The 12,614-nt window shown below is 53.6% G+C and overlaps 1 protein-coding gene across 1 annotated transcript in view; it reads right to left on the minus strand.

Moving 5' to 3' along the window:
- Positions 1-274: 274 nt before the first annotated feature.
- The window catches only part of bcam (basal cell adhesion molecule (Lutheran blood group)), a 30,194-nt gene continuing 17,854 nt past the window's right edge, over positions 275-12,614 (minus strand). Inside the window, 15 exon segments of the mRNA XM_062565678.1 lie at positions 275-385; positions 388-422; positions 1,262-1,294; positions 1,880-1,903; positions 2,238-2,379; positions 2,803-2,927; positions 3,030-3,171; positions 3,524-3,639; positions 3,903-4,044; positions 4,140-4,261; positions 4,349-4,531; positions 4,625-4,721; positions 4,804-4,877; positions 5,973-6,186; positions 6,273-6,400. Coding sequence (XP_062421662.1) covers positions 275-385; positions 388-422; positions 1,262-1,294; positions 1,880-1,903; positions 2,238-2,379; positions 2,803-2,927; positions 3,030-3,171; positions 3,524-3,639; positions 3,903-4,044; positions 4,140-4,261; positions 4,349-4,531; positions 4,625-4,721; positions 4,804-4,877; positions 5,973-6,186; positions 6,273-6,400 — 1,688 coding nt within the window.

The following is a 12,614-nucleotide window of genomic DNA, read 5'->3' on the forward strand; positions in this document are numbered from 1 at the left end:
CAATCACTCGGATTTGTGTTTCTTTTCATCCGCCTCATGAAGTTTTTCTATGATACAATCGTTTCAATTTGATTTTGCTCCCTGCATGTTGAACGTATATGTTATATTGGGGGGGGAGGGAGGGGGGGGGGGGGGGGGGTTAACGCTAACATGGAAGGGAGAAGTGACAGAATCCTGCAGCGAGACCAACGCGTCCACCAAAGGAAACCAGTGGATTGAGTTTTGTGTAGTTTCCCCTTCAGGTGTGGTCCCCCCCCCCCCCCCCCTTGTGTACTCACACTTCCTTGCTGTCCTTCTTGCTGCAGGGCAGCTTGCTCTTCTTGCTCAGGAAGTAGATGAGCGCCACCAGCAGCAGGAGCAGCAGGACACAAATCACCACGGCGACCCCACCACGCCGCTGGAGCCCCCCTGCTGCTCGCCCGCTGCAGCGCCGCCACGCAGGGACACACGGAGGGGTGGAGGGGCGCATGGCCGGTTGGAAGGTGGAGGGGGGGGGGAGAGGTGAGACGAGGGCGTGGGTTGGTGGGTGAGGGGGGGGGGGGGGGGGGTGAGTACAGTATGGAGGATGGGGATGGAGTTTTGGAATTTTGGGAGGCGGGAATGGTAGTCAGGGGGGGGTAATCATGAGGAGTGTTTGATTCGTGGGGCAGAAGAGAGGAAGGTTATTTCATTTGCGGGGGTACCACAGGAGGGGGGGCGAGATGGGATAGGAGGGGAGGGGGGAAGGGGGGGGTGGGGTCCAGATGAAGACAATAGATGGGTGGACGGGGGGAGAGAGGAGGGGATGGGGGGGGATGGGATGCGGGGGTTAGTCCAACTTTCAATTGAACAGAATGTGATGGGGACCCAAAACGCAGGGCTTGAATCCGACAGGAAACAACACGCAACACGCCACACGCAACACGCAACACGCCACACGCAACATACTCACCCATCAACGAGACTTGTATCACTACACTCGGGAGGACGTGACGCTACATCTACTCCATCACATGTCCTACATTAACTCCGTGTTGTAAAGGTGTGCGTTGAGCAGATGGATGATCATGTGATAGATGATCATGTGATGGACTGACTGATGGAGGGAGGGGAACGGGGGGGGGGGGGGGGGAATTCCCTTGTCTGAAGCCTGTCCTCTGAGCTACAGCAATACAAGTATGTACAAACACACAAGCTCTGGTGTGTGCACATGAACACACACAGTGACTGACAGGTGGAGACCCACCAGGGGGGGAGGGGGGGGGGTGTTAGCGGTACAGACCTGACGTAAGCGCCGGGTTTCCAGAGAGCAGCACTTTGAGAGAAAGACATTTTCTCAGTCCCACAGCAGAGCAGAGCGACAACCACACAACACGCAAAAGCAGAGGTTACACACACACACACACACACACACACACACACACACACACACACACACACACAGCACCCCGGCGAGTTGAAACGGCGAAAAAGGCGAGAAAAAAGACAGCAGTCGGAGGGAAGAGGCGACCAAGAAGGAGACACAGTGAGGAAACCAAGAGGGAAGGAAGGAGTAGAATAGAATAGATTCCTTTATTGTTCCCAAGAGGCCACAAAAAAGTTCTAGTAGCTTCCACAAAATATAAGACAGACATTATACAAAGGTGACAAGAGAAGAAGAAGAGGAGGAACAATATACAATATCCACAGTGTTCGGTAGCAAGGAGGCGAAATGTACAAGACTACAGTGGGGGGGGGGGTGTAGTCGGGTAAGTGTGTGTGTGTGTGTGTGTGAGATGGAGGGCCGTGGCAGGAGGAGACGGGGTGGAGGGGAGGGGGACGGGGGGGCTCTAAACTACACAGAGTCCTGACAGAAGGAGGGAGGAGAGGAGGAGGAGGAGGAGAAGGGAGAAGGCTCTACCTCTGTCGGCCGAGTTGTCAATCGCTGCGAGACAAGGAGAGAGAGGGGGGGGGAGGTTGAGGAGCAGGAGGAGCGACAGAAGACCTTCACGGGGGTTTGAAGCCCCTCCAGTCGAACAACATGAACAGCACCACACAGACAAAAGCAATCGGCTACAGATCCAACAGGAAGCCTGGGGGTGGGGGGCGGGGGGGCATCGCCAACCAGTTTCTGATGTAATGCCACTTCTCGCTGATATTATTTAGTTTCTTTTTATCGGCATGCATTGTGTCCTTCTCATGTCTGTCAGGCCCCCGCATAGATCTATAGTCAATACGCCCCCCCCCCAATCACTTCTTCCAATAATCAAACCACTGACCTCTCTTGAGAGACACGGCGAAGGTCTTGCTGTCGGCTCCGTGCTCGTTGGAGGCCTCGCAGGTGACGCCGTCCTTCATGACCTGGGCGGTGGCCTTCAGGGTCACGGTGCTCACCACCTTGTTTCCGTCCACCGACACCGACTGCCAGGAGCAACATGGCTGGCGTCATGTCGCTTCTACTATCAACACGCTTCTTATCTTTTCAGGAAGGGATGTTTAACAAAGTGTTTCCTCCACTTGTTCTCAGTAAAACATCAAGCTGTGATCTTATGAACGTCGTCCCTTTGATCTCTTGTTGCTTCTAAAGTGATCAGAGTCACAGTAATGTTTCTATAAATCACATCCCCATTAAATAGGAGAATTAAATATTATTTCACATAATCCCAGAAGCTGCTTCTCTCCTTCCTTTTGTTTTTGCTTTTGCCCCCCCCCCCCACCCCCCCCCCCCGTGTTTGAAATCAAACTTCATCCCTTCCAGCAAAGCAGTGATCACTCACTAACTGATTTGTGTTAGTTGCACACAGGAGGAACTCGGTTCTCCCTCCCTCCCCCCCCCCCCCGTACCTCTCTCCCCGACGGCTTCCAGGTGAACTGAGGGGGGGGGGCGGCGTAGGTGGAGCACTTCAGAGTCACCGTGTCCCCTTCCTGCTCCACCTCTCCGACAGCAGGAGGCTCGATTATCGGCTTTCCTGCAGAGAGGGAGAGAGCCTGGTCAGGTACAAACGCACCCTTTACTATTATACAATGACCTCTATCTGTAATACGCAGGAGGTGTGGCGTGCGTGTGGTACCTCTGACAGCGAGGCTCACACGGGCCTGGGCCATCAGGCCCGGCACCGACGGCACGGCTCCGACACACACGTACTCTCCGGCGTTACCGTAGGAGGCCTCTTGTATTGACAGTACGCCGTCCTGGGAGAGCACCTCGGGGCCCTGCAGGGAACGCACACACAAGCGGCGTCTTTTCTCTGTATTCTGTGCGTGTGAACGTCGCTGCTGAAAACATCTGGCCGGGCGGCGCCGCGGCGGTTCTGGGAAAGGAGGAGGAGGAGAGGCTTCGCACGCGCTGTTCCAGAAGAGCAGCGATAACGAAGCCAAAAGGGATGAACCCGCCTCCCCGTCATTCCTCTCAACTTCTCAAAGCCCCCCCCCCCCCCCCCCCGTGAGACACAACAACGGAACACACAACAGCCCCGAGCGCCGTGTGCACACAACAAGGGGACAGGAAGTACCTCATTCCTAGAACAGACACTCAGAAGAAGAAGAAGAAGCTTTGAGGAGGCACCTTTTTCCACTGCACCGTGTGGCCGGTGGAGGCCTTGGTCTTGCAGTGCCACTCCACCTTGTCCCCCAGCTTCACCACCTGAGGCTCCGCAGGGGTCACGCTCACCGGGTCGATGTCTGCCGGGGGGGGGGGGGGGGGCAATGGAAGAGAGGAAGACACACAAAGTTCCCAGGAGTTAAAGAGGTGCCACTTACAAGCTGTAAGAAGTAGAAGGGAGTATTTAGGCTTGTTAAGTTCATCCTGGTTCTTAAGCCCGGTCCAAGTATCTCTGCTCAATGAGATCAAATCGCATCAGGACGACATTAAAGTAACAAACAGCCCCCTGGTTTAAAGCTCCTCCTCCTGTGTGTGTGTGTGTGTGTGTCTTTGGCCCGCTCACAGTTGACGGTCAGGTTGATGGTCCCGCTGAGGTCGGCGTCCAGGTTGTCGAAGTCGGTGGCCGTGCACTCGTACACACCGGCCTCCGTGCGCTTCACCGACTTGAGGACCAGCAGGCCGCCCTGACCGCTGATGGCTTTTCCCTGAGGGGGGGGGGGGGGACAAAGAGAGACCAGAGGACATAAGGCGAAGAGGACTTTGAGATGAAAAGTCAGGCGGGGGGTGGGGGCACACGTACGTCTTTGGTGAAGTCGATCTCGGGCTGCGGGTTTCCGTCCGTCTCACACTTCATGGTGACGTCGTCGCCCTCTTTGACGGGACCCTTGTAGACGAGGGAGAAGCTCGCTTTCTCGGAGGGATCTACGAGCACAAGGAGCCAAGGTTCAGGACATTTCACACCGTCGACTTCCTTCTCTGGCGTCTCGGCCCGTGGGGGGGGGGACTCACAGTTGAGGTTGATGGTGATGGTGTCGGACTTCTTCTGCCTGATCTGCTCCCCCGGCATGCTGTACTCCACGATGCACTGGAACACCGAGTCCTTGTCGGCCTTCTTGGGCTGCATGTAGAGGGTGTTCCTGACCGTGTAGAGACCAGAGGCCTCCTTCACCACTGAGGAAACCATGTAGGTCTCTGGAAGAGGGGGGGGCACACAGATTACTTCCTGGTCGGGACACTTGATGGGGTTTATATTTCTTTATGCTTGGAACCCGAACCAACACGTACTCTCCTTCCGGTCCTTGACCTCGGGGAGCGGCTGGTCGTCTTTGAACCAGATGATCCTGGGGGGCGGGTGTCCGTTCATCGTCTCACAGGTGCCGATCTGAGACGAGAAAGAGAGCCGGCTGAAAGCGTCGCCTCCTCCCCCCCCTCACACGCGCCCGGGGCCGCAACGGAAAACCCACCTCGGAGCTGGTGGTCTGTCCCGCGGAGATGGCCTGACTCGACGGCTTGGTGAGTTGCGGCTTCTCGGGGGCGACTGAGACAGAAGGAAGGGACGGAGACAGCTCATTTAAAGCAGAGACACATGATCCGGCTCCCTGTCCCTCCCCAGGGACCCGGTTCACACGACCTGGTAACAACAACAACAACGGGGGCAGCGGCAGGATTCCCTGCAGCCTCTCGGCGTTCACACGCGAGGTCGCCTCACCCCGCCGCCAGCTGCTCGTGGAGACAAACTGTGGGGGGGGGGCTCTCGAGTCGTTGTGTTGAGTCTTTGTGTTGCAGGAAGCCCGCTGCCTCTCACTCCAATAACACGACTCCTGTGTGGCGTTTACAAGGTCGCTGTGATGAAGAGTCGATTAAATGACGCCCGTTAGCCGGGGACAGAACGCAGGGCGGGGCCCTTGAGGACCTTCTGCCGGCTGTCACCCTCACCACACCTCACCTCACAACCCAGTCCTATCGAGTCGAGGCAGTGAGGACGCACAATAACCCATCCCCCAGTGAGTCAATGTGGGCTCAGGGTAATTGCTGGTTGTTTAGCTGCAGGCTCTGAGTAAATCTAAGAAGGCTTTTGTCAAACAGCACAGGTATTTGGGGGTATTTTCTACCACTGACTCACAAATAATCGCTTCTTTTATGAGCCTCCGAGAGCATAAAAGTTAATAATCTACTTGGAAGCTCTTTTTTTGTCAGAGTGGGGCCTCGACTGAAGAGAGACTTGCTTTGCTTCCCAGAGGCATCAATCAATCCAATTAAAAATACAAATGAATTGTATTTATTTGGGTTAATGCGCTAATTGCTAAGCATGACTGATGTCTGCTGAGTCAGTGAAAGGGGGGGGGGGTCAGCCTTATTAAGGTGAGATATGAGACATGACAAGTGTGATTGAACTATTCATCACTTGTGTCAAGAGTGATTAGTTTGTAGTTAATTGAAGGGGAACTAATCAAAGGAAATAGGTGACCCCTGAGGGCTCTGAATGGACAAACGCTCCTAAAGAGTTCTGCTACCTCAGAATGAATCACATGCATTAATCAGATTAATCAAAGTGAGCACGAGCCCCGATTCCCCCTCGTCGACTGAACTGATGTGTTGGGGGGGGGTAGGTCATTCCCAAGGTCAGACTCACAGAAGACTTTGAGCATGGTGGTGGCGTCTCCGACCCCGGCGGGCCCGGCGGTGACCTGGCATATGAAGACCAGCTCGTCGGAGGGCTGGACGGAGGAGATGGTCAGGGAGAAGTCGTCTCCGAGGGAGACCCTCCCAGTCAGAGGGGTCCCTTCGTCGCTTTTTCCTTTGCCGCCGCTGAGGAACGCCACGCGCTTCCTGGCCCCGTTCTCCTCCTGGAGGGACGGACGCACACGATGAGACGGACGAACAGAAACAAACGCAAGTGAAGACGACCACACAGGAAGTCAAAATGACTCACGATGTACCACTCCACGATGGTGTTGCTTGACTCTTGTGAGACGGTGTACGTGCACGACAGTTTGGCGGTCTCTCCTTTCAACACCTCCACTTTTGGATCCGCTTTCACCTTCACGTCGCCGCTGCAAACTGCATGGGGGGGGGGGGGGGGAAACGAAGAGACGATTAATGCCAGGACGCACAAACTCACAAACACTCCTTGAAGGTCCACGGGCCGCGGTGGGTAGCAGCCGGCGCACAACGCGGACCCCAACTGGTTCCTGCTGGGGGCGAGGAACACTGTGAGCCTCCCAAGGAGAGGAGAGGAAGGATGGAGGGCTAGGAAAGGAAAGGTCCACTGTGTGGCCAGTGGGAGGCTGAAGGAAGGAAAGCAGCATGTTCCTTAGGTCGTAAGGAGAAGGATGGAATAGTTCACTCTGGAGGCTGTTTGTAAGTACAAAGTACAACTAGTTCAGTGGTGACGGATGTGGAGTTTGGTTCAGAAGCCTGAGCGCTTAATTCAATATTCAGATTCTGCACGCGTGAGCAGCTAATGATCCACACTGAATTAATCATGTCATCAATATCTGGACTACAAAATCCACACATCAATAATTGATTTGTTGTGCACAACTTGCCGGGAGGAGAGGGTGGACTAGTTTTAAGAAGCAGGGCGGAGGAGACGGGGGGAGACGAAAGAGCGCCTGCTCCAGAAAGTCTGAAGAGAGACGAGCAGGACGAGGAAGGAAGGGAAGGAAGGAAGGGAACGAGAGAGAGAGAGAGAGAGAGAGAGAGAACATCGGGAGGAGGCGACAGACACACATTCCTCCAGGGTCAGATGCTGAGATTGACCCTGACCCACAAACCCCGCAGAGGTCAAAGGTCAGTCAAGCATTGACACTTGATGAAAGGATCTCATGTCTCCTTCCCTCGTTCCCTTCCCTTGTCCACTTCCCTTCTGCCTCTCATTATCCGTCCCGTCCCCCCCCCTCGGCCCTCAAGTGAAACATTAGTTAAGCAAAACCAAGTCTCGTGTTCCGAGTCTGTTTCCACAGCAACGCGAACAGAGCCAGACGAGCACACACACACACACACACACACACACACACACACACACACACACACACACACACACACACACACACACACACACACACACTGAATCAGGTGACTTGCTGGCACAGGAAACCCAGCTCAGTCACTCGAGTGATTTGCTTTTGGGAAAACACACAAGTTGAAGTGCCAGTTAACTCCCCAAATAAAAAAGACTTATTTCCCTCTGCTATTTATTTATGCAGATTTCGGTGTGAGTTGCATCATTTTGGATATTAGACGGTTTTCTCTCCAATAGAGTCGAACTTTAGGCCACACTGTTTTCACACAACTTTCATTCATCAGCACAAAACATTTCACACTCACACATAAATGATCCAAACATCACGGGATACGATGAAACCCTTTTAAATCCTCTCCTCTGAGGACGTTTGGGTCGCGTCTCGTCTGATGAAAGCTACCCGTGGCGTTTGGGGGGCTTTGCTCAGCTGCTCGATGACGTGCAGGTAAAACGAGCCCCTGAGCAGAAAATGCGAATGAACAGAGTCCATCTGGCGATCTCTCCCCCCCCCCCCCATTGTCCGAGGGGGAGGGGGTCATACCCAATGTGTTGTAGTGGAGAGTGCTGCTCTGTGTTTTAGGCCTGAGGCAGATGGACACACAGAGACGGACAATTAAAGCATAATTAAGGAAGTCCTCTGTCCAATCTGAGTCTATAGAGCACTGGGTTTGTGTATCTAGAGACATGCTGTTGGCTGTCACTGTGTGTGTGTGTGTGTGTGTGTGTGTGTGGGAGAGAAACAGAGAGTGGCTGGGTTGGGGGGGGGGGGGGGGCTGCTTCATGGGGGTCTCATTAGCTGACGCAGGCCAGATAATCGGATTTAGCCAAAGAGAGAGAAAGTGTGTGTGAGGTGGTGCGTGACCGGGTAAAAATGACAGATGGGAACGAGACGGTCAGACCGCGACCTGTACACACACACACACACACAGACACACACACAGGCTTACAGTATATCTATAATGCATGTGATATTCATGAGCTGGATGAACCAGCGCAGGAAGCTGAGTGCAGCGTGTGTTCAAAGCAGCGCGGCAGAGTCGTGTCAGACCCACATCCACTGAAAAGTTAATGTGAAAGCATCTTCAATACTCTTCAATGCGTGTGTGTGTGTGTGTGTGTGTGTGTGTGTGTGTGTGTGTGTGTGTGTGTTTCTGGTTCCTTCACCCTCTGTGTCTCTCTTTCACACACACACACCCTCCTCATTATGAGCAGAACCAGCCGGATCTTCTCTCCTGTCGTATTCTGGACATCAAACCCGGAGCCTCCTTCCTCTAATCCCTCCTTCTCAAAGAGCATTCTTTAACAGCAAACTGTGTGTGTGTGTGTGTGTGTATGTGTGTGTGTGTGTGGAGACTGTCCCCTGACGTCTGTGGAGACACCATTGACCTCCTTTCACACACAGGCCCTGCTTGCCCCTCGCCCCGGTGCCAACAGCACCGTGAGGCCGGCACAGAGGACTTGGGTCAGGAGGAGTGTGTACTTGTGTCCGTGTGTGTGTGTGTGTGTGTCCTCTAACAGGATTAGTGCGTCCGGCTGTTGGCAAAGCAAACAGCGTCCCGTAGCAGGAGACACGGCTTCAATGTCACGAGGACTGAGTCACCTTCAGCGAGCGGCCCTGAAATAAAACGCCACGGGGACAATAACGTCCTCTCTCCTTACGGGTGGACACAGTCGTCAAAGGTCTATTAGATGTTGATGGACAAAAGAAGACGTTTATCTCCTTGGGCGTCTGGAAGAGCTGATCTACTGATCTGATCTAACTATCTAATGATCTAATGATCTAATGATCTAATGATGAAGACCAGACCACTAATTAACAAAATAACCAACAGATGAACTGAGTGCTAACGGGAGGTCGACCACATTCAAGATCCCCAAATACTGTGAGAGCCACACAGTGTCTCATTGCAAATTAAAATGTGATACAAAATGATAAAAGCAGCTAACCCCCCCCCAAACTGAGCGAAAGGCGGAGTCGGACTACCAGGGGGTCCATGTAAGGTATGTGATCCGTCAGCGCCCGACTGATGAGACACGAACAGGTGCAGCGTAGGAACAGCAGCTGCTGCCCCCCCCCCACACACACACACACACTCACTCACTCAAACACACGCACACAAAGACAATGGACGGGGAGGGGGGGGGCACGGAGAGAGTAAGACGAAGTCCGTCCAGGATACAGAATCTGGAAGTGGGTCGGCGCCTCCGACGAAGCAAAGGGTGGGGGTGCACTGTAAAGCGCTGCACCCCCCGCGCCTCGTCCACGTGGTGCTTGTTTCAGACAGAAAAGCGATCAGCATCTACCTGGACCTGAATCTATCACATGACCACTCAGTAATGACTTTGATCTTCACAAAAAAAACAGCCCAGACCACGAGGGGGGGTCTCCGTTAATAATAACCAGAGTCCCTACTGGACGACGCCCTCTTTAATGCTGTTTGCCTACTCGTCCTGATCCGGGCCGCGATTGGTCGGCTGGATCAGAGATCACGGGTCCTCCTGTCACTGCTTCCCGACAAGCCGCCGCCGGGTTGTTTATTTACGGCGGATCCGTCCTGAGACCCGTAAAAAGCCTCCATTGTGCTCCACAGATGCTATCTGGGCTTCTAATTGGAGTCAAACTAAATAACACCTTTGGTGGCGGCGTGGTGCGGCTCGGGTGGAACCGGATGCTCGGGTGTTTTCATGGGGGTTGTGTGTCTGATTAAAGGGGAGATAGAGCCACCGCGGATGTGCTTAGCGCAAAGCCCTCGCCCCGCAATCACAGGATATGAAGGGATGGGGGGGGGGGGCAGGGGGGGCTGTCTGTCTTCCTGTCAGGGCTTGTACCGGTCTACCACCTGAGAAGAAGTCAAATTTACACCTGGGACCCTGCAGCAACACACACACACACACAGGTGGAGTCTGGCAGAGGACACTTCTGGCACTAAAAGGTTCAGCTTGAGACGGACAAGAGACACATTTGTTTCACAAGAGGCGTGTCGGCTTTTCGTTGTTCATCCGCGGCGTCGAGATCAAAGTTCTAATTGAGGTTCTGATTGGCACTTTGATCACGTTTGAACTTCATCTGTATTCACGAGCAGAACTCGGTGTGAAGAGACAAAGGACGACGTCAGCAGAACAAGGACGAAAGAGGACAAATGTCCCCCCCGGGCGGGAGGCTACTTGCTATTAGCCGCATCAGTCTTCCACACCACGTTAGCATGTTAGCATGTTAGCATCGACTCCTGACTCCTTGCAATAAAATGCAGAGCCACAAGTCAACGGCTCGTTGGCTCATTATTATTTAATTATGCGTTTAATAAATACGATGTGGACATTAACAACAGGCGCACAGCGGGTGAGGGGGGGGCTTCTTTGTGTATCAAAGTGTCTGTTGTGTTAGAGCCCAGGGCTGAGAAGTGACATCACAGATTAATCAGACCTCTCCTGGTGTGTGTGTGTGTGTGTGTGTGTGTGTGTGTGTGTGTGTGTGTGTGTGTGTGTGTGTGTGTGTGTGTGTGTGTGTGTGTGAGCGTCATCTCACGGCAGTTTTAGGGGCTCAAGACAAACAGTTTGAAGTGGGCCACAAGCTCCGGGCCCTCACACACTCTTTTGTCTCCCAGGAGATTCCCCCCCTCGCTGGACCTGTCGTCCTGGCAACGGGGTGAGAAGTCAGCCCCATTTAAACTGGAGATGCGTGGTCATCGAGTGTGTGTGGTGTGTGTGGGGGGGGGGGGTTTGGGAGGTGGTGGGTGTCGGTGAGTCGGGAGGAGAGAAGGAGGACGAGGGCGGATGGTGGGAGGGCACAAGTTTGTGGTGCTGACGCACACATCTAAAAAATGAAACAAAGCAAAGCCAGGACGCCTCATAAGGAGATTATAAATGGAGGCTTGTGAGTTTTAGTGCTGTGCAAGAGCTTCTGGGAAAGTAGCTTTGATATATTGTCTCTCTGATAAAGCAAAGTATTCTGGAAGCTTCCTTCCCCGTTAGAGCTGGCCAAGTCAAATTGAAATCATTCGTCACAAAGAATACCGGGCCATTTATAAAGCTAATATCTTTAAGCTGACACAATCTGGTCCCAATATTTGTGAGTCCATTAACGGCCAGTTAGTGAGACAGTGGGCAGAGTCCTGCTTCTATTGGAGGGCCCTTTGGGGCCTGAACACAGTAACAAAGGAGGAGAAAAAAAAATACAAGGCCGACAGGATCGGATAAAAATATCAAGAGGAATTTCATTACTATTGAAATCAAAGGACACAAACCAGAGTGTGTTGGCCAATTACCGACCGGCGTCTCCTCCTGGCTGCCTTTCATTTTCAGAGGGAACTCAATTTGGTGAAAGCGAGAAAGGAGTGTGTGTGTGTGTGTGTGTGTGTGTGTGTGTGTGTGTGTGTGTGTGTGTGTCCCGATCGACTGGGAAGGAGAACCCAATCTGCGGATGTCACCGAGGGGGCAGAGATGAGAAAAGGTGTTAATATTTAATGTTTCAGGGCCCCTGAATCTGGGCCTCCTTTCCTCCTTCCTTCCACCGCCCCCCCCCTGCACCCCCCGCCTCAGGCGCTCCAATTAACACAGCCTGTCCTTTATTCCACCTCGCTCCCTGCGAGTCCCTCCTTCCAGAAACAGCCCTCGGGCGAAGAAATAAAACGTCGAAGCAGGAGCAGGAACGGAGGGACGGGGGGACGGGGGGACGGAGGGACAGGGGGGGACGGGGGGACAGGGGGACGGGGGGGACGGGGGGACGGGGGGACGGCTTCCAGTGAGAGGAGAAGTGAGAAGGAGCGTTTTTGAGGTGTAGCGTTGCGCCGATGCGGTGAAAAGTTCTGACAGACTCGGGAAGACGCCGATGAGAGTTAACGGTGCACGAGCATCAAACCAGAAGTAGACGGGAGGAGTTCTGATCTGGGGGGGGGGGGGGGGGGGGGGGGCGAAGAAAGATGAAGTGAATCCCCCCTCTTCCCATTCGTCAAGGTGAAGGACTCGCTCTTAATGGACCACAATGATGTGCAACCTGCGGGCTCACGTTGGCCGTAACGAGGTCTCCTGATGAGGGAGGGAACCAGTAAAGATGAGTCAAAGTCTTTTAAGGGAAGGGGCGGGGCTTTAAAAGAGGACGGCGAACTGGGTTGGTTGGATTTCATACGTGACGATCTAATGCTCCCAAAGAACTGCATTCTACATTTTCAGCATGTTCTCTGATGTCACTGGAAGAAATGATCTGGTTTCCTCTCTCCGGGACAACAAAGATGCACCTACGTGTGATTCAAA

Source organism: Pungitius pungitius, chromosome 11, assembly GCF_949316345.1.
Source record: "Pungitius pungitius chromosome 11, fPunPun2.1, whole genome shotgun sequence".
NCBI classification, from domain to species: domain Eukaryota; kingdom Metazoa; phylum Chordata; class Actinopteri; order Perciformes; family Gasterosteidae; genus Pungitius; species Pungitius pungitius.